The sequence below is a fragment of the Chiloscyllium plagiosum genome, unplaced genomic scaffold (assembly GCF_037043375.1).
Source record: "Chiloscyllium plagiosum isolate Xiang-an unplaced genomic scaffold, Cpla_swu_hap1 HiC_scaffold_6, whole genome shotgun sequence".
Lineage (NCBI taxonomy): Eukaryota > Metazoa > Chordata > Chondrichthyes > Orectolobiformes > Hemiscylliidae > Chiloscyllium > Chiloscyllium plagiosum.
The window spans coordinates 70,271,284-70,294,555 of NW_028270144.1; the positions used below are offsets into that span (position 1 = coordinate 70,271,284).

General features: G+C 40.5%; 1 protein-coding gene across 3 annotated transcripts in view; it reads right to left on the minus strand.

Annotated features, from left to right (window-relative positions):
* The window catches only part of rev1 (REV1 DNA directed polymerase), a 125,487-nt gene that overhangs the window by 14,754 nt on the left and 87,461 nt on the right, over positions 1–23,272 (minus strand). For all 3 annotated transcript variants that reach the window (XM_043691688.2, XM_043691686.2, XM_043691687.2), the window contains exons 20-22: positions 22,094–22,281; positions 21,753–21,909; positions 12,927–13,029 (exon numbers count right to left, since the gene is read on the minus strand). In XM_043691688.2, the coding sequence (XP_043547623.2) occupies positions 12,927–13,029; positions 21,753–21,909; positions 22,094–22,281 (448 nt within the window). The remainder of the gene's footprint in view (positions 1–12,926; positions 13,030–21,752; positions 21,910–22,093; positions 22,282–23,272) is intronic.

The following is a 23,272-nucleotide window of genomic DNA, read 5'->3' on the forward strand; positions in this document are numbered from 1 at the left end:
ACACCTGGCCAAACCCACCCTGTTGCAGCTTCAAGTGTTCCTTATCAAGTGGATGCGTCTCCTGTAAAACAGTTACATCAACCCTTTCTTTTTTAAGACTTGATAATATCTTTTTCCTTTTGATTGGCGAATGGCTCCCCTTGACATTCCAGGTGCACCACCTCAACGAATGGCTAGCCACAATCATCCAGGCAGGCCTGAGACCCCCCAGGAGGAAGAACCCCACCCAAAAGACATTGAATAAAGACCATAAAAAATTCACATATAAAAGAGCTCTTTAAAAGTTAAATCAACACTATTAAGAACTACTCCTAAGTAAAAATAACACAAAACATATTTGAAAGGAGACTTTCCCCCTTGCTCCCAAGGGGCACTACTACCTTCCAATAACCCCACCATAACCTCTCCCAGCTAGGGCCCTGCCCTTGGCCTAGGCATTATAAAATGGAGTAAATAAATTCCAGTATCTTATAAAACAGGACTTAAAAGTGGGCGACCCATCCACCCCCCCCCCACACCATCACCTAGATACGCTTAATAAAACAATACAAGATAGAAATATATCAATTTACGAAATAACAATCATAGCAAGTATTAGGCAATTCAGAAAAAAGAAAGAAAACCCCACTCAAAAACATCCCCAAAAATCAAATAAGCCACACAAGCTATAGATAGGAAACCAAAGAAAGAATAAAGAACAACCCCCGCTCCCCACCCCAAACAGGTAGTGTCACAGAGATGTACAGCACAGAAACAGACCCTTTGGCCCAACTCATCCATGCCAACCAGATATCTTAACCTAATCCAGTCCCATTTGCCAGCATTTGGCCTGTATCCCTCCAAACCCTTTCTATTCATATGCACAGCCAGATACCTTTTAAATGGCTGTAATTACATCATCCTCCACCACCTTCTCTGGCAGATCATTCCATACACGCACAGCCCTGTGTGAAAAAGTTGCCCCTTAGGTCCCTTTTCTATCTTTCCCTTCTCACCCTAAACCTACGCCCTCTAGTTCTGGACTCCCCCACCCCAGGGAAAAGACCTTGTCTATTTATCCTATCCATGCCCCTCACGATTTTATAACCCTCTGGAAGGTCATCCCTCAGCCCTCGACGCCCCACATTCTAAATCTTCCACGTCCTTCCCCACAGTAAACACTAATGCAAATTACATGTTTAATATCTCCCCCATCTCCTGCGGCTCCACACATAGGCCGCCCTGCTGATCTTTGAGGGGCCCTATTCTCTCCCTAGTTACCCTTTTGTCCTTAATGTATTGATAAAATCCTTTTGGATTCTCCTTAACCCTATTTACCAAAGCTATCTCGTGTCCCCTTTTTGCCCTCCTGATTTCTCTCAAGTATATTCCTACTGCCTTTATTCTCTAAGGATTCATTCAATTTCTCCTGCCTATACCTGATGTATGCTTTCTTCTTTTTCTTAATCAAAACCTCAAATTCTCTAGTCATCCAGTTTTCCTACACCTATCAGCCTTTCCTTTCACCCTAACAGGAATACACTGTCTCTGGACTCTATCTCATTTTTGAAGGCTTCCCATTTTCCAGCCGTCCCTTTACCTGCGAACATCTGCCCCCAATCAGCTTTTGAAAGTTTGTGCTTAATACCTCAAAATAATACCTCAAAATTAGCCTTCCTCCAATTTAGAACTTCAACTTTTAGATCCGGTCTATCCTTTTCCATCACTATTTTAAAACTAATAGAATTATGGTTACTGGCCCCAAAGTGCTCCCCCACTGTCACCCCAGTTACCTGACTGAACTGATTTCCCAAAAGTAGGTCAGATTTTGCACTTTCTCTAGTAGGTACATACTAAATCAGAAAATGTTCTTGTACACACAAATTCCTCTCCATCAAAACCCTTAGCTCTATGGCAGTCCCGTACCATAACCATATTCTTACAGATAACGGAAATCTCCTTACAAATTTGTTTCTCAATTTCTTGCTAACTATTGGAGATCTATAATACAATCCCAATAAAGTGATCATCCCTTTCTTATTTCTCCACCCAAATAACTTCCCTGGATGTATTCCCAGGAATATCCTCCCCAAGTACAGCAGCAATGCTATCCCTTATCAAAAACACCACTCCCCCTCCTCTCTTGCCTCCCTTTCTATCCTTCCTATAGCATTTGTATCCTGAAACATTAAGCTGCCAGTCTTATGCATCCGAGACACTTTTCTGTAATTGCTATGATATCCCCATCCCATGTTCCTAACCATGCCCTGAGTTCATTTGCCTTCCCTGTTAGGCATTTTGCATTGAAGTAAATGCAGTTTAATTTATCAGTCCTATCTTGTTCTATGCTTTGTTCCTGTCTGCCCTGACTGTTTGACTCTCTCCATTTCTCAACTGTACCAGTCTCAGATTGAGCTCTTTCCTCACTATTTCCCTGGGTCCCACTGCACCCCCCTCAGTTTAAATCCTCCCGAGCAGCTCTAGCAAATCTCCCTGCCAGTACATTAGGCCCCTTCCAATTCAAGTGCCATCAGTTTTTCTCGTACAGGTCACTTCTATCCCAGAAGAGATTCCAATGATCCAAAAACATGAACCCTTCTCCCCTGCACCAGCTCCTCAGCCACACATTTATCTGCTCTATCCTCCTATTCCAACCTTCATTAGCTCGTAGCTAAGATATTACTACCCTTGAGGACCTCCTTTTTAAATTCCTGCCTAATCTTCTATATTCTCCCTTCAGAATTTCATCCTTTTCCCTTCCTAAGTCAGTTCCGTTTGGCCTTTTGAATGAAAGGACAATACAAACAAGGATTCGGAGGCTTCGAAAGAAAGGTAAACAGGGAACCAAAATAACAAAATGCTGGAAATGCAAGAGCAAAAGTGTCTTTAAAATAGAGTTGAATTTAGAACATCTGATAGTGAATTTGTAAGGGTTACCTACAATGATAAAACAGCTTAGATACTTTGGTCTGATCGTCACAAATCCTATAGGAAGGATGTTTACAAACGAAAACCAAATAGCAGGCACTCCTGAATTAAAAATGCACTGCCAGATGTGAAAGACCGAGTTACGAAATATTTCATTCCAATTGTCTCTGATACAGTTATCATGAAAGTTAAAGTACCAATACGATTGAGAAAAGCAAAGAAATCTTAAAGAATGATCCAGATGGTCAACTTGAAACATAAACAAGAATAGGCTGTTTCACTGAATATGGTTTGTTACAGACTGCCGTACAAGATGTCATATAGATGTCATGATAGCCCAAAGCTGAGATCGATAATATTCATCCTTCAAAAGGATGATCACAGCAAACAAACATGAACAAATCTTCATTTGAAATTGGCGTAGAGAATAGAAGTTGAAAATTTAAACAGAAGGAAGAAGTAACTCCAAGATCTGAAATATAGACTTTAGTGTAAAGCAGCAAATTAATTTTGATGGTAACAGGATGGATTGAGATCTTTAAGAGATGGCCTAGATGTTGAAATTTGAATGAAGTAGGAATAAATACAGTATTACATTTTTGGCCCACTTGAAATCAGAGGCTGTTACAACACCAGACAGATGCCATTTTAAATTCTTCAGTTCCAGTGATACTAAAGAAATTTCAGAAATGAGTAGGATAAGACAACAGAAAAGGACAAGAGTCTACTTAGCAGTCCAAAACTTTTACAACATACAGTAGGGAACAATAACATTTGTTGTTAGATCAGTAATGTTACGATACAGCTGGCTAGCAGGTTATTTTTGCGTCTTGGATCTGGGCTTGAAATCAATCTCAATGATCAGTCAAAAGCTTCTGACTTTTGGTTGTGGTAAATACAAAATAAAATTTGTCAATTTTGACAACTTTTCACCGAACTTTAGAGTTGTTATGATGCAGGAAGAGGCCATTCAGCCCATCAGCTTTATTACTTAGTGGCTGTCTCCTGGCTTTTCCTTGTATCCTTGCACACCACTTCTGTTCTGATTGTTATCTAATGCACTCTTAAATCTGCCTCCGCTAATTTCCAGGCAGTGCACTCCATACCCTAACTACTTGCTGGGTGAAAAAATATTTTTTCTCGCGTCACCTTTCCTTCATTTGCATATCACTTTAAACTTATACCCTCTTGTTCGTTTTTCTTTTGTGAGTGGCATCAGCTTCTCCAATCTAATCTGTCTAACCAGTTCATGATTTTGAAAACCTCTTTCAAATTTCATCTCAGTCATCTTCTCTCTATTGAGACCAACTTCTTCAATTTATTCTCATGACTGAAGTTTTTAATTCCTGGAACTATTATAGTGATGTACAGCATGGAAACAGACCCTTTGGTCCAACCCGTCCATGCCGACCAGATATCCCAACACAATCTAGTCCCACCTGCCAGCACCCGGCCCATATCCCTCCAAACCCTTCCTATTCATATAGCCATTCAAATGTCGCTTAAATGCTGTAATTGTACCAGCCTCCACCACTTTCTCTGGCAGCTCATTCCATATCCCTACCACCCTGTGTGTGAAAAAGTTGCCCCTTCGGTCTCTTTTATATCTTTCCACTCTCACCCTAAACCTATGCCCTCTTGTTTTGCACTCCCCGACCCCAGGGAAAAGACTTTCACTATTTATCCTATGCATGTCAAATCTCTATAAGGTCACCCCCCAGCCTCTGACGCTCCAGGGACAACAGCCCCAGCCTGCTCAGCCTCTCCCTATAGCTCAAATCCCCCAACCCTGGCAGCATCCTTGTAAATCTTTTCTGAACCCTTTCAAGTTACACAGCATCTTTCCGATAGGAAGGAGACCAGAATTGCATGCAATATTCCAACAGTGGCCGAACCAATGTCCTGTACAGCCGCAACATGGCCTCCCAAGTCCTGTACTCAGTACTCCTACCAATAAAAGATAGCATACCAAACGCCTTCTACACTATCCTATCTACCTGCAACTCCACTTTCAAGGAGCTATGAACCTGCACTCCAAGGTCTCTTTGTTCTGCAACACCCCCTAGGACCTCACCATTAAGTGTATAAGTCCTGCTAAGATTTGCTTTCCTAAAATGCAGCACCTCCCATTTACCTGAATTGAACTCCATCTGCCACTTCACAGCCCATTGGCCCATCTGGTCCACATCCTGTTGTAACCTGAAGTAACCCTCTTCACTGTCCACTACATCACCAATTTTGGTGTCATCTGCAAAATTACGAACTGTATCTCTTATGCTCGCATCCAAATTGTTTATGGAGAAAGTGAGGTCTGCAGATGCTGGAGATCAGAGCTGGAAATGTGTTGCTGGAAAAGCGCAGCAGGTCAGGCAGCATCCAGGGAACAGGAGAATCGACGTTTCGGTTCCTGAAGAAGGGCTTATGCCCGAAACGTCGATTCTCCTGTTCCCTGGATGCTGCCTGACCTGCTGCGCTTTTCCAGCAACACATTTCCAGCTCCAAATTGTTTATGTAAATGACAAAAAGTAGAGGACCCAGCACCGATCCTTGTGGCACTCCACTGGTCACAAGCCTCCAGTCTGAAAAACAACCCTCCACCACCACCCTCTGTCTTCTACCTTTGAGCCAGTTCTGTATCCAAATGGCTAGTTCTCCCTGTATTCCATGAGATCCAAACTTGCTAATGAGTCTCCCATGGGGAACCTTGTAAATCACTTCTCCAAGGCATGCACATCTTTCCTATAATGTGGCAGCTAGAACTGGACACTACATTCCAGCTGAGGTCTAACAATTGTCTCATACAACTTCAACATTAGAATCATAGAGTCGTATAGCATGGAAACAGACCCTTTGGTCTTACTCATCCATGCTCACCGGATATTCCACTGACCGAGTCCCATTTGCCAGAATTTGGCGCATATCCCTCTAAATCCTTCCTATTCAAATATTCACCCTGATGTCTTTTAAATATTAATTGTACCAGCTGCCACAACTCCCCCGGCTGCTCTTTAAACCTTTCTCCTTAAGCCTATGCCCTCTAGTTTGGGGCACACCCACCAGAGGAAAAAAGACCTTAACTATTCACCCTATTCACGCTCCAGAGAAAAAGGTCCCAGCCTTTTCAACTTCTCCCTATAGCTCACACCCTCAGTCCCAGAAACATCCTTGTGCATCTCAAGTTTAACTAGATCCTTCCTATAGATTAGATTAGATTACATTACAGTGTGGAAACAGGCCCTTCGGCCCATCAAGTCCACACCGACCCGCCGAAGCGCAACCCACCCATACCCCTAACCTAACACTATGGGCAATTTAGCATGGCCAATTCACCTGACCTGCACATCTTTGGACTGTGGGAGGAAACCGGAGCACTCGGAGGAAACCCACGCAGACACGGGGAGAACGTGCAAACTCCACACAGTCGCCTGAGGCGGGAATTGAACCCGGGTCTCAGGCGCTGTGAGGTAGCAGTGCTAACCACTGTGCCACCGTGCCACCTATAGAAGGCTACATACAGAAGGCGACCAGAATCGTACACAGTATTCTAAAAGTGGCCTTACCAATGTCTGCACATGATATCCCAACTCCTTTAAATATTCTGACCAAGGAAGGCAAGCATGCCAATTGCCTTCTTCACCACCCTGTCTACTTGCGAGTCCACTTTCAAGGAACTACGCACTGGCACCTCTAGATCTCCTTGTTCAGCAACACTCGCCAGGACTGTACCATAAACTCAGTCCTGCCCTGGTTTGTCTTACCAAAATGCAACACATCACAGTTATCTAAATTAAATTCCATCTGCCATTCCTTGGCCCATTGATCAAGGGCCTGGTGTACACTGATATAAACTTCATCACTGTCCACTACACCACCTATTTTGGTGTCATCTTCAAACTTACAAACCACACATCTTACATTCACATTAAATTAATTTACATAAATGATGAAAGTCTACGGAACCAGCTACTGATCCTTTTGGCACATCACTTCTCACAGGATTCCAGTCTGAAAACAACCCTCCACCACTACCTTCTGTCTTCTACCTTCAAGTCAATTTTATATCCATTTGGCTAGCTCCCCAGGATCCCACCTAACCTTACTAAACAAATTTCCACATGGAACCTTATTGAATGCTTTGCTGAAGTCCATATAGATGTTTACCACTCTGCCTTCATTAATCTTCACCTCTTCAAAAAAGTCAATTAAGTTAGTGAGACATGATTTCTCACATACAAAGCCATGCTGACTATCCCTAATCAACCCTTGCCTTTCCAAATGCACGTCAATACTGTCCCTCAGGATACCCATCAGTGATGTAAGGCTTACCTGGCTACAGTTCCCCAAATTTTCCTTAGACCCTATTTCCTTACACTTGTACTCAATGCCCCTATTAATAAAGCCAAGAACATTGCGCTCTCCATCTGTCCTGCCACCTTCCATTATCTATGCACATGAACGCCCAGGTCCCACTGTTCCTGTACTCCCTTTAGGATTTACCTATTTACATCATTTTTCAATATCCTTTTGAGCAAAGTGCATCACCTCACACATCATTGCACTGAATATCATCTACCACCTATCTACCCACTCCACCAACTTATCAATGCTTTCCTGGAGATCCATACTGTCCTTCTTACAGTTTACAATTTGTCTATTTTAAGGTCAGCCGCAAAGTTTGAAATTATCCCTGACACACCAAGATCCAGAACAATAATAAGAAAAACAAGGTCCTAATTCTGACAACTGGGCAACTCTATTTGAAATTTTCCCCCAGGCTAAAAATTATCCTCTGACCATTACACTCTGTTTCCTATCACTCAACCATTTCTGTATTCACATTGCTCCTGCCCCTTTTATATCATGACCTATAATTTTTCTCATTATGTTTGCTGTATATCTCATTAACATTTCTGTTGCCTCATTGTGAACGAGACAAAACACCCTCAAAATATATTAAGAAGATAGTCTAGATGCAAATCTTTTCTCATTTTAAAGGTAAGGTGTTGCATTCTAGATGCAATTCAAACTACTCAACCTTAAGCAAAATAGGCTTTATTTTTACATCACAATTAAAATACAGACAAAATAAAAAGAAAAGGATTGGCTTAACTGTAAATGTATTGAAATGCTTAACAAAATACATATTATTAACTACTAATCAACTGTTCCAATATAATAACATCCCATAAACACAGCTTTGACAGAGGCAAATTCAGTAAAGTTTATTGTCTCAAATGCAATTCTAACAGCAGGAAGAGAACCTCAGCTTTTAGCTATAACAGCTATAACAGAGAGAGCAATAAGAACTCCACATCCGGCTTCAAGAGTCTAGGAACCGCAGAAAGCTAAAACTAAAGATCATGGTTCTGCGGGTGCTTGGCCTCACCCATTCAGGCTGCTTCTATTATTCCAACTTAAAAAATACAAAGACCTCACAAGCTGCTTAATTTATTGTCATGGAGCAGACCAGTCAGCATTTCTGTCTCAACCTTTTTTTTCATAATAAAAACCAGGGCAAATTACACCACTTAAAGCCAAAGTATCATCACACCTACCCTCTTAAAAAATGAACTATATGCAAAGATGGCTTCATTTTTATAAACCTTTAGCCTCACGCTATTAGTACATTATAATACACATACATTATATTGTCTTTAAGCATGCAAACATTCACTACAGTCCATTTCAGTCAGTTTCTCTCCGTCTCTCACCAAAATCTCCATCTCCCTTCATCAAAGTCACGACAATGCGTTGGAAATTACATTCTCTTCTGACACATTTTAATTTTCAAATTGAATGGCTGCAATAATATGCTCCATCTAAATAGTCTGGAATTTCATCCTTAAATTTTTTCAAATCTTTAATGGGTTAGTATCAGTATATACAATTGTCTCAGACACATTACTAGCAATATAAATGTTGAAATGTTGCAATGCCATCACTAAACTCGAGGTCTCCTTCTCAATTGCGGAACTTTTCTGTTGATGGTTATTCAATTTTCTGGAAAAATACCCAATAGGTCTTTCTATCTTCTCATCATCTTGCAAGAATACACTAATTCATAATCATCAGCCACTTCAGCTGCTAATCTTATCGTTTCAACTCTCTGCTCTTCCATGACTTCACACTACGACAGGAAGTGAATTTTTGAACTCCTTCAAAATGCTCCTTTCTAAAAACGTCATATGTTTGATCTATTTTCAATGCCCTTATCCACCTACTAAAGTTACTTTGTTTGATCATTTCAAACTTTATATATGTTTGACTAGGTTTTCTCCTTAGATTCATAAAACATTGTAGGCTTCTGGTACTAGTTCATATGCTCAAGATGGTTTTTTTTAACCTCATCATAGTCCCCAGATATCTCCTCTCATAGTAATGCAAATACCTCACTAGTTTACTTACCAACTTTGTTTGAATCAACAATACTCACACGGTGACCAGCCATTTCACTCGTTTAATCACCTTCTCAAATGAAATGAAAAAGGCTTCAACATTGTTCTCGTTGAACTTAAGCAATACTTGGACAGGCTTAAACGATACCCATCAGGCCTCTAGTCACAATGGGATTGTGTTCTATCACTGTCCTCATTACTACTCCGACCTTTCACCTCTACCTCTACCACTTTAAGTCGACTTCAAGTTTCCAGTTCCAACCTGAAGTTCAAAAAGACCCTTTCTTCTACTAGGCCTTTCCTTTTCTTTTCTTTTTGTTCTGCCAGAACTATTCTTTCTTTTTACTTTTTCCTCTGCTAGAATTATTCTCTCTTTGTTTTTCTTCTGCTTTCAATCGCAATTCAAATGGTTTAATTTCCTTTTCACGTTCAAGCTGCTTCATTTGCAACTGAATTTTAACTAATTCCAATGATTCCGATGGCATTTCTCGCAATCATAAATATTGAGTTGTTGCTGCAATTACCCCCTCCCCCTTTTTGCAAGGACAAAGGCAACCCAAACCCAGCCTTCCTGCCAATTCAAAAAACGTTGCCTTGCTCACTTTCTGCAAAACTCCCAACGTGACTTCTTCCTCCTCCAGGAAACTCTTAGTGACAGAAAGTTAAACTAACTGGTCTATAATTTCTGGGATCATCCTTACAAGCTTTCTTGATCAAGGCCATAATGTCTGCAGTTCTCTAGTCTTCTGGCACCGCCTCAGAGTCCAGGGAAGCATGAAGGATTAAGACAGTCATCCCTGCAATTTCTACCCTCACGCCCTTCATAATTCTTGGATACACCTCACTTAGTCCTAGTACCTTGATGATGTTAAGTGCCAACAATCTATCCAAGATTTCTTTCTTATTAAGTTTGAACCTTTATAGCAATAAGAATTTTCTTCTGTCACCATGACAGGAGCAGCATCCTGCTCTTTTGTATAGTGGGATCAAAGTATTAATTTAATGGTTCTGAAGAGTCACCTGACTCAAAATGTTGACTCCTTTCTTCCCACAGTTGACGCCAGACCTGCTGAGTTTCTCCAGCAGTTTCTGTTTTGTTCATTTAACACCTGAGCCATGCCCACTGCTTCCAGGTGAAAATTCTCTTTTTGGTCTCTAATTGGCCTTTTTCCTCCTTTAATCAGTTTCGTACTGTTTATATGCCTATTGAAAACTTTAGGATCACCTTTATGCTAGTTGTAAGTTTTTTTATAGATTAGCTTCGTTTTTCTTATTTGCTTTTCACCTTTCCCCAAAACCTCATTGATTTTGATTCTCAATGACATCAGTCATAAGACTTGTTTTCTAATCATGGAATCATAGAATCTCCATACAGGGGAACTTCGATTATCCAAACATGATGGGCGGGTACTATTTCATTCGAATAAACAATTATTCAGTTAATTGATTAAATGCCTTTCCTCCGGAGCTTGGAGCTTTTAAAGTCTGCTCCCCATTCAGGAGACTGCAGCAGCACACAACGCGCGAGGCCCCGCACCCAACCCCGTGCAACACCTCTCCCCTCGCCCCAACCCCGTGCAACACCTCCCCCCCCCCAGCCCCCAACCCCGTGTAATACCTCCCCTTGCTTCCAAAACCGCCCCCAACACTGTGCAAAACCTTCCCCCAGCCAAAACTGCACCCTCACCCCCTTCCTCCTCACCCCTCTCCAGGGCGGCTGGACCGGACACCAACAAGAATGCTGCAGCTGCCTTTGTGCGGTAAGTCTCCAAATAGCACACATAGCCACAGCCACACACACACAACTTTTTGACAGGTTCCACCTTTGCCTGTACAGGACAATGGAGGAGAGATTATCTTGGGAAGGGGGGGGTGTTTAGGGTAGAACTCCAGGGAAAGTGTGGGGACAGAGAGAGGGCAGGCAGTCAGTCTTTTGGAGACGGTGCCTGTTTAATCATTGTAAACAAAAGACACGATTACTGTTGGAAACACGCCTTTGATGTAATGTTTCCATCGGGACCTTGAGATCTCCTTCGGATAATCCGATTTTCAGATAATTGAGGTTCCCCTGTAGTGTGGAAATAGACTTTCAGTCCATCGAGTCTATACTGACCCTCCAAACAGCATCTCACCCAGAACCTGCCCCATACTCTATCCCCATAATCCTGCATTTCCCATGGCTAATCCACCTAGCCTGTACATCCCTGGACAGAATGGGCAATTTAGCATGGCCAATCCACCTAATCTGCATATCTTTGGACTGAATTTGAATTACCAAATTAATGGTAATTTCTACCTCCTTTGTCATGCAGGGAATCTGGATTTGTTGATCTTATTTTTTCCATAAAAGGGTGTGTACCTTGACCGTATCCAAACCATCTACTCTTTGAAAGTGGAACACTGTTTTTCCCACCAACCTCTTATTTCCATCAATTCTTCCTCAGCTCGATTCTTGCCCCATTAAACTCAGCTCTCCACCAACAGATTTTTCTTACTTTTGAATGGTGGTAAGTCATTCTTCAACACTGCCCTGAAACTCATCATACAATGTGTGCTGTCTCCTAAATATTTCCTTAACAGGAGTAATTCATTTTTATGGAGTAATTCTATCGCCAAGGAAAGGTCAAGGAAAATATTATATTACTAAACTGTAATGGCTTCCCAAGATTCATCCTCAATCACCTTAGAGCCATAGAGATGTACAGCATGGAAACAGACCCTTCGGTCCAACCCGTCCATGCTGACCAGATATCCCAACCCAATCTAGTCTCACCTCCCAGCACCCGGCCCATATCCCTCCAAACCCTTCCTATTCATATACCCATCCAAATGCCTCTTAAATGTTGCAATTGTACCAGCCTCCACCACATCCTCTGGCAGTTCATTCCATACACGTACCACCCTCTGTGTGAAAAATTTGCCCCTTAGGTCCCTTTTATATCTTTCCCCTCTCACCCTAAATCTATGCCCTCTAGTTCTGGACTCCCCGACCCCAGGGAAAAGACTTTGTTTATTTATCCTATCCATGCCCCTCATAATTTTGTAAACCTCTATAAGGTCACCCCTCAGACTCCGATTTCTTGGAGAAGACTATCAAAAACATGACTTTGCATCTAACTTTACCATATAACTGAGTGCTTGAAGGAAACAATGAATTCTGAAATAGAAATGTTTTCCATTCTGATAGCCTTCAGTAAAGCAAGCATAAGACCACAGAAGAAAACTGAAAGTCTTAAAAAACTGCATCATTCAAGTTTTCTCAACAAAACAATCTGAGCTTATTCCTGTGATGTGCATAGGATATATACAGAAGTGAATGAAGTAACGTATTATTGAAAAAATCAATTAAACATAAAAACATATTTAATTGCAGGGCCAGGATAAATTCAAATCTGGTAATACGAGGAACAATAAAATCTAAACTTGTATTCCTCCATATTCGCCAACCAAGATTAATGCTATTGTCCTACAATGTACAAAAATTAAGAATATTATGATTTGTACACTATGAAGTGTTTTGCAAAGAGAAAAATTATTCTTAAATGGAGTCCAACAAAAAGAAGAAAAACTATTAAACTAGAAATCGTAAAACATAACACACATCTTGAGAGATAAATGTGTTACCTTTTCATGTACTTAATAACCAGATCCAACTTTTCCAGATCTTTTTCTTCAATGAGATCAGTGCAATACTTTACAACCTGCAAAATGTCTTCTTCCACTGGCTCTGAACAAACACAAATGATGCTGCATTAGAAATGAAAATGCTAAGAAGTTCATAAACATTCAATTGCAGTTTTTTTTGTAAAAGATTTTATACACTCCATCGCATTATATCCTTGAAAATACTGCATACCATATGCAATCGCAAACTAAATATCTAAAGTCATTAAAGCTGCTATTTTTAAAAACAAATTAAACAAAATGAGTAACAAGTAACGTCTCCGGTCAAGTGACCCTTCCGCAGAATCAGACCCAAAACATTAACTCTGATTTCTCTTTCCAAATACTGTCAGATCTGCTGAGCATTTCCAGCAATTTCTGTTTTTGATTCTGATCTACATCATCGACAGTTCTTTCAGCTTTTAAACAAAATGAGCAGCTTGCAAATGGTTCCAAATCTGTATCAAATGATTAGCCTAACAACCCAGTAATTCAAATCCATCTGAGCATTGTACTATATGGTTGTTCAGCTGGGTAACTCCAAACATTCCAATTCAATGCCAACTCATGGTCAGCTACACTAAGACAATTGTATGAGCAAGGCATAACTAGTCACTCATACACAGAACCCTTGTGGCTGGTTTCTATTTTCTTTTTCATTTAACAATGCTACGGAAAGGTAGAATAAAACTTCTGTAAGAACAGCTGTACCTGAAAATGCATGATGCAATGAATCTTGAGTAGTTTTGTATTTCCCAATATCACACCAAATTCCAAGACTTAGGAAGATATCAAAAGAGTAAGGTTGCTGAAAATCAATTTGATACAAGGGATAGGAAGGGAGAGTGGACAACTAATAAATTGTTTAAAATTCATTCATGAAAACAGAAGACTTCAGTTTTTCCCTGGTCATTGTCAACAATTATAATTTAAAGAGAAGTACAGATGATTTTGATTCACAAAAACTTAAATTATGAAGAGTCATCAAAATTTATTTCACTTTCACTCTGACCCTAATTTTTTTTGAATACTAAAATAAGAATGTTAAAAATCGCACAACACCAGGTTATAGTCCAACAGGTTTAATTGGAAGCACACTAGCTTTCGGAGCGACGCTCCTTCATCAGGTGATTGTAGAGGGCTCGATCCTAACACAGAATTTATAGCAAATTTTTGCAGTGTGATGTAACTGAAATCATACATTGAAAAATTGATTGTTAAGCCTTTCATCTGTTAGAATACAGTGATAGTTTCACTTCTTTCATGTGTAAATCACAAAACCCTTTTTTTTAAAAAGTTGCATTCTCGGGTTAGCTGTTAACAATGGTGATAGCTGGACAATATGTTGAAGGTGTTAGCCCCCTGTGTTCTCTGTCTATGACCTGATGTTTAGATTGATTCTAATCTAAAAAGTGAGATAACAGAGTTTTACATAAATTCATGCAGTTTTTGAGCTCAGAGTTCTACATGAATGTATGCAGTTTTTGAGCAAAGTACACACAAGGTACATACAGACGCGCACACAGACACCCACACACACCCTTATAGACACACACACTCCCACATGCACCCCCTCACAGACTTAAGACACTGTTTTACTGTTACTTTGATTCAAGAGTTCCCAGATACTTTCCAGAATTTTGAAGGTTCCTTCATTCCTCCTGGAACCAAACCAAGATGAGCCATAACTCAGATACTTGATCCTAGAGGTATGAGATATTTTGGGACCCTTCCATGATAATTTGGTCAGGCAACCCTGTAATTCTCCTTAAGCACCTCATGACTGGAGACACCCCAGTTCAAGTATGGGCTTAATTGCTTTGTCGCTTAGTGGTCTGCCAGCTTTCTCTCGCTCTAGCCCTTTCCAAGCTGTGCCAACTTCAGAGAACTGTATATTTTCTGTGGCAAGACACAGATAATCCCAAAACTAAAGGGTACTTTACTGCAACCCATCTCCATACCTGGGGATGAGCCAGATAGAGATTTCAACTATTTCTCAAACATGTTCTTTGATCTGAAAAGACTAAGATCTTTGCTTGTTTACTAGTTTTCCAACCTTGCTTTGATTTGGGGTACCTCAAATAAGGTGAACCACAATCTTAACAGATTGACAATTTCTATTCCTAAACTAAAAGAGGACCTATTTCTATTCCAGCCCATTTCAGTAAAATAGACCACCCTCTGAATGGCAATTATGTCAGGTCTGTTTACCAATCTTTCACCAGAGGTTTCCACTATCTTCTTTTTAAATACTTCAGTCTCAGGCCAAAAGTTATAATCCTGCAATATATGAATTGTGAAATTGGGTGTTTTTAAAAACATCTTAAACTCTAAACATGGAGCTCATTAGATTTAATTTTGCATTATAACAAAGATGCATAGTTCACTACACTACACTCCTATATGCAGGGTATTGGTTAAAAACAGGATTATCCATTGTGTTATCAAATATATATTTGCACCATTTAGAGTTTTGTATCAGTCTTATTAGTGTGCTCCAGTTCAAAAAATGCAAGTGCTGCAGAAATTATATTCGAGTTCTCCAGTTGCAGCAGTGTAAATCTTTTCTGCGACAATCTTTAGAGAATTCATTTCTTTAGACAAGCAGACACAATAAGAGTGAGGTGGCACACTGAAAATTAGCAGCCTTTGCTGTTAGAGCGAAACGGTTGAGGAATTAGGAAGTAATGCAGGACCACAACACATTGCAAACAGAAAAACAGCGTAAAACAGGAATTAGAGGATGGTAGCGAAAATCTCGGCAATTTTAAAAGTCACCAAATTTGTGGATTAAATGGCAAATGATAAATATGCATTCAGCTCTGATCTCTGCTGTCACTTATAGCAAAGGTATAAAATATAGCAAAAGTAAAAATATGAACTCAGTGAAAATTATGTAAATTGGGATCATTTGAACCGAGGAGCTTCATGCTACCACAGTCTCACGTGTAATGAGGTTGCACCTAGCAAAGTGCTACCAGCATTCTAATGCTACTCAATACAAAGGAATGGTGTAGCCAGTGATGATAAATCCTTGTTAGTGCAAGATATAGACAAGCTGTTATGGAGAACAGGAATGGTTGATATCTTATGACACTATGTTCTTTTCATAATTACACAGGGAGTTAATGAAAAATAGAAGGCACTTAGATGCTTGCAACTGATGATTGTATAAGTATTATGTTAATGGGCTTCTCTTTCTTCAAGATGGAACAATTGAATAGTTTGGAACAAAAATGGATTTGCTGACTGTACTCCTCACAATGCTAGTCCATTTAAATTCACAACTAATCTAAGATTAGTATGAAATTAGCTACTTTACTGACAACCTTGCAGGATAGCTCCTCTGATCATGTCGCTGGCCAACCACTGCCTTAATCTAAAATGTGAGTCAAAAATACTGAAATGAGAAGGACAGACAGTAAACAGACTAAAAGTCACGTGGCATAAAGAAAATGTTAACCAAAAAATTTAGAAAACAAAACTCAGTGATGATGATGCAATCTGTGGCTTCTTAAGGAAGTTAAGGAAAGTATTAGATTAAAAGTAGCAAATTGTAACATGGTCATGAACAGGTGCTGGCCTGAGAATTGGGAGTGTTTGAGAAACCAAGAGAAATTAATAAAAAGGGAAAAATAAAATGATTGATTGATTTATTGTTGTTACATGTATCAAGACAGTGAATAGTGTTTTTGTGCTACACAGGCAGACTGTACCATACAAAGTACATCAGAGTAGCAGAACAGAGTGCAGAATACAGTGTTACAACTGCAGAGAAGGTGCAGAGAGAGAGAGATCTGAATTAACACTTGAGAGGTCAGCTCAAAAGTCTGATAACAGCGGGAGAAAGCTGTTCTCAAACTGGTTTGTACAACTATTCAAACTTCTATATCTTCTGCCCAATGGAAGAGGGTGGAGAGTAAAACCAGTGTGGGAGGGGGTCTTTGATTATGTTGGTTGCTTTCCTGAGGCAGAGGGAAGTATAGATGGCATCAATGGATGGAAGGCTGGTTTGCATGATGGACAACTGTGTTCATGACTCTGTAGGTTCTTGCGGTTTTGAGAAAAGCAGTTGCCATACCATGCTTTCTATGGCGCATCTATAAAAATTGATGGACGTGCCAAATTTCCTTAGCCTTCTGAGGAAGTAGAGATATTGATGTGCTTTCTTGACTGTTGCGTGAATGACCATCATTCCCAGGAACTTGATGATCTCAACCATCTCCACCTCAACACCACTGATGCAGATAGGAGAGTGCCCTCCATTCTGCTTCCTGAGTGGAATGACCAGCTCCTTCATTTTTCTTCCACTGATGGAGAGATTAACATCTTTATACTGTGCTGTTACACACTTGCTTGCTTTCCTGTACTATGCCTTGTTGTTGTTTGAGATCCAACCTACAATGGTGATGTCATCAGCAACCATGTAAATGGAGTTAGGGGGTGGAATTTGCCCACACAGTTATGAGAGTATAAGGAATATTTTAGGAGGCTGAGTATGCAGGGCACTGGTGTTGAGGATTATTTTGGAGATGTCGTCGCCTTTTACAGATTGCGGTCTGTGGGTCAGCAAGTCAAGAATTCAGTTACAGAGGGGCCAGCCAAGGACTAGATCATAGAGTCATAGAGATCTACAGCACGGGAACAGACCCTTCGGTCCAACTCATCCATGCCGACCAGATATCCCAACCCAATCTAGTCCCATCTGCCAGCACTAGATCCATACTCCTCCAAACCCTTATTATTCATATACCCATCCAAATGCCTCTTAAATGTTACAATTGTACTAACCTCCACCACTTCCCTCTGGTAGCTCATTCCATACACATACCACCCTCTGCGTGAAAAGGTTGCCCCTTAGGTCTCTTTTATATCTTTCCCCTCTCACCCTAAACTATGCCCTCTAGTTCTGGACTCACCCATCTCAGGGAAAATACTTTGTCTATTTACCCTATCCATGCCCCTCATGATTTTAGAAACCTCTATAAGGTCACCCCTCAGCCTTTGACAGTCCAGGCAAAACAGCTCTAGCCTATTTAATCTCTCCCTCTAGCTCAAATCCTCCAACCCTGGCAACATCCTTGTAAATATTTTCTTAACCCTTTCAAGTTTCACAACATCCTTCTGATAGGAAGGAGACCAGAATTGCACGCAATATTCCAAAGTGGTCTAATCAACATGACCTCCCAACTCCTGTACTCAATATTCTGACCAATAAATGAAAGCGTACCAAATGCTTTCTTCACTATCCTATCTACCCTGCAACTCTACTTTCAAGGAACTATGAATTGGCATTCCAAGGTCTCTTTGTTCAGCAAAACTCCATAGGAACTTACCATTAGGTGTACAAGTCCTGCTCTGATTTGCTTTCCCAAAATGCAGCACCTCGCATTTATTTAAATTAAATTCCATCTGCCACTTCTCAGCCCATTGGCCCATCTGATCAAGATCCTGTTGTAATGAAGTAACCTTCTTCGCTGTCCACTACACCTCCAATTTTGGTGTCATCTGCAAACTTACTAACTATACCTCTTATGCTCACATCCAAATCATTTATATAATGATGAAAAATAGTGGACCCAGCACCGATTCTTGTGGCACTCCACTAGTCATCGGCCTCCAGTCTGAAAAACAAGCCTCCACCACTACCCTCTGTCTTTTACCTTTGGACCAATTTTGTATCCAAATGGCCAGTTCTCCCTGTATTCCATGAGATCTAACCTTGCTAGCCAATCTCCCATGGGGAACCTTGTCGAATGCCTTACTGAAGTCCATATAGAGCACATCTACCGCTCTGCCCTCATCAATCCTCTTTGTTACTTGATCAAAAAAACTCAATCAAGTTCGTGAGACATGATTTCCCACGCACAAAGCTATGTTGACAATCCATAATCAGTCCTGGCTTTTCCAAATACGAGTAAATCTTGTCCCACAGGACTCCCTCCAACAATTTGCCCACCACTGACATCAGGCTCACCGGTTTTTAGTTCCCTGGCTTTCCCCTACCATCTTCCTTAAACAGTGGTACCACATTAGCCAACCCCCAGTCTTCTGGCACCTCACCTGTGACAATCAATGATACAAATATCTCAGCAAGGTGCCCAACAATCACTTCCGTAGCTTCCCACAGAGTTCTATGGTACACCTGATCAGTCCTGGGGATTTATCCACCTTTATCAAGACATCTAGCAATTCCTCCCCTGTAATATGGACATTTTTCAACATGTCACCATCTATTTTCCTACATTTTATATCTTCCATGCCCTTCTCCACAGTCAACACTGATGCAAAATTCTCATTTAGTATCTCCCCCGTCTCCACACGTAGACCACCTTGCTGATCTTTTAGGGGCCCTATTCTCTCCCTTGTTACCTTTTGTCCTTAATGTATTGATAAAATTCCTTTAGATTCTCCTAAACCCTATCTGCCAAAGCTATTTCATGTTCTCTTTTTGCCCTCCTGATTTCCCTCTTAAATATACTCCTACTGCCTTGAGACTCTTCTAAGGATACATTCAATCTCTCCTGTCTACACCTGACATATGTTTCCTTCTTTTACTTAAACAAAACCTCAATTTCTTTAGTCAACCAGCTTTCCCTACACCTACCAGCCTTTCCTTTCACCGTAACAAGAATATATTGTCTCTGGACTCTCGTGATCTCATTTTTGAAGGCTTCCCAATTTTCAGTCTTCCCTTTACCTGCAAACATCTGCCCCAGTCAGCTTTTGAAAGTTCTTGCCTAGTACTGTCAAAATTAGCCTTCCTCCAGTTTAGAACTTCAACTTTTAGATCTGGTCTAACCTTTTCAATCACTATTTAAAAACTAATAAAGTTATGGTTACTAGCCCCAAAGTGCTCCCCCACTGATACCTCAGTCACCTGACCTGCCTTATGTCTAAAGAGGAGGTTAAGTTTTGCATCTTCTCTCGTAGGTACAACTACATACTGAATCAGACAATTTTCTTGTACACACTTAACAAATTCCTCTCCATCTAAACCCTTAACAGTATGGCAGTCCCAGTCTATCTTTGGAAAGTTAAACTCCCCTACCATAATCACCCTATTATTCTTGCAGATAACTGAAATCTTCTTACAAATTTGTTTCTCAATCACCCGCTGACTATTAGGGGGTCTATAGTACAATCCCAATAAGGGGATCATTCCTTTCTTATTTCACATGTACACCCAAATAACTTCCCTGGATGTACTTCCGGGAATATCCTCCCTAAGTACAGCAGTAACATTATCCCTTATCGCTTGCCTCCCTTTCTATCCTTCCTGCAGCATTTGTATCCTGGAACATTAAGTTGCCAGTCCTGTCCATCAAAGTCACGTTTCTCTAATTGCAATGATATTCCAGTCCCATGTTCCTAACCACGCCCTGAGTTCATCTGCCTTCCCTGTTAAGCCTCTTGCATCGAAAGAAATGTAGTTTAATTTATCAGTCCTATCTTGTTCTCTGCTTTTTCACTGCCTGCCCTGACTGTTTGACTCGCCTCTTGTCTCAAGTGCACCAATCTTAGATTGATCTCTTTCCTCACTATCTGCCTGGGTCCCACTCATCCATCCACCACCCCCCGCATCGCACCCCCCCCCCTCCAATATCCCCACCTTACGAGTTTAAATCCTCCTGAGCAGCTCCAGCACATCTCCCTGCCAGTATATTAGTCCCCTTCCAATTTCGGAGCAATCCATCCTTCTTGTCCAGGTCACTTCCACCCGAGAAAAAACTCCTATGATCAAAAATGTGAATCCTTCTCCCATATACCAGCTCCTCAGCCATGTATTCATCTGCTCTATCCTCCTACTCCTACCCTCACTAGCTTGTAGCACCTGGAGTGATCCAGATATTACTACCCTCTAGGGCATCCTTTTTAAATTCCTACCTAATCTTTTATATTCTCCCTTCAGAATCTCATCCTTTTCCCTTCCTATGTTGTTAGTTCCAATGTGTACAATGACCTCCTGCTGGGCCCTCTCCCCCTTGAGCACATTATGCACCCTCTCAGACATCCTTGATCCTGGCACCAGGGAGGCAACATACTATTCTGATTTTTCGCTGCTGGCCACAGAAACATCAGTCTGTGCCTCTGACTAGAGATTCCCCTAACACAACGGATCGTTTGGAACCCGACATACCCCTTTTACATTCGAGCCTGTCGTGAAAACAGAAACCTGGCCGTTCGTGTTACATTCCCTTGAGAATTCATCACCCCCTACATTTTCTAAAACAGCATATCTGTTTGAAATGGGGATGGTCACAGAAGAATCTTGCACTAACTGCCTAGCTCTCTTACCTTCCCTGGAGTTAACCCATCCATCTGACTGTATCTGTGACTTTTCTGTCTTCCTATAACTGCCATCCATCACATCCCTTTGCTCTTGTAAATTCCTCATTGAAGTTGACCCAGCTTATGTCCACAAATTGACACCATTAGTAAGCTATGTCCACCAGACAACATCATCCAATTCCTTTGCTTAGGCTTTTATTATTTCCGGATTTCATTATTCTGCTCCTGATTGGGCTTCTATTTTCAAACCTCAAATTTAAACTGATTCAAATTTCTGCACACATATCTGAACTTGCATCAAGTCCCACTCACCTATTACCTCTGCGCTCACTCACCTAACACTAGCTCCCAGTTGAGCAATACCTCAATTACATTCGCTTTTAAATGGCAAGTTGTTGCTGTCTTTCAGTTAGCATTGTATTTCTATTTCGATTCTTAATGGCTATTTTGAAAGCTGTACCTTAACCTAAGCTATCATAAATAACTTAGACCTACCCCCAATAGTTGTAACCCATTCTTTCAGAAGTGATTTTACATCTTTCAATTCATAGGCTCCAGCGAGGTTAGCTTTTAAATAAACTGAGTCGGTGCTAATTTCACCCTGTGAGGACAGTTTATGTTGTTGGTCTGAAGTAGAAATACCAGGGTCAACCTGTAAGGAAATAAAAGGCAATCATTTAGAATAATGATTGTTACTAATATTGAAGTATTTGACATTCAATAACATTACCATAATGGAAAGCGATCTTCTTAACAGAAATGAATGGTATTACAGTTACAATTAAGACACTTGGCTGCATGATGGCATTATAATGGCAGAACTTTAGTGTCTCTACCTGCAGCTTTTCTTCAACTTGGTGTTCATGTCGGATCAAGTCAGGCAACACTTTATGTGGACTAATCGTTAGCTTATTTTTAAGAGGATTCTGAACTTTAGTGGGACTGGTCTGATTCTTCTTCTTGAAACGTTTCTTTGACTTTTCAGGAATGGTACTCTTTAACTGCAGCAATGGATTCTTCATGCCTAAAACAGTAAAATATGGCTTTTAATCCCATTGTGAATTACTTCTCCCTTTATAAAAACACTAAACTTTAAATTACAAAGGTCTAACAACATTCATATACATATGTTCCACACACACTCTTCATACTATGTTTGTTACTTTTGAAATTTATATGCCCTGACTGAACTCATCATCACATAAGCAATTATCACACATCCACTTCTTTTTAATTCTCATTTTTCTGCCCATTTTCTCCCCTCCACGATTCCCCATCTCTGTCCTTCATGTGTGAAACAAAGTGGATTGAATAGCCAGCCCACTTATGTTCTCTATCTAAACTTTCAACACCAGAACTATCTCCTGGAGAAGGCACTGAATTCTGACTAGCATTTGAGGAAATGGGAATATAAATTATTCTCACTTTGAATTTCCTCAGTGGCATTTGCAGTTCACTACTTGGTGCCTCCCTACTAAAGTGTAGTTAATATCACAAACTTAATACTTGGTTCTGGGTCAGGGATGCAAGAGAGATGGATGTGAGAAAGAGGGAAGTGGAGCAGATTCCATTGGTGCAAGCCTCCTCTTCAATGTAGCATAGTGTGAATCATATGGGCTAAATTATTCAAGACTTATTCATGCACATTCCACTCAAAGGTTTCTAGAGTTTTCTGAATTTTTGACAGAATTTAATTTCAGAATTAAATTCTGTTCTAGGAATCTAACATTTAGGTTGAAAATTAAGTACTGTCTACAAAATAAATGGAAACACTCGACTGAAAAACTAGCAAACAACCCTGAAGTTTGTGCAATTCAAACAAAGCTGAGGTAATTAAACTTCAAAGGAGAAAGATAGGTCAAAGGATGGTGAGAAAAGTATTCATGTCGAGTATTATAGTAGCTATTTTGGATTTAGCTGGAGAAGCCAATTTGCCTCAAGATATCTTGGAAAATGCTTTGAAGTGAAGTTTAAACCGGAGAGATTTAATTTATTCATGTAGGTTCCCCAGATGT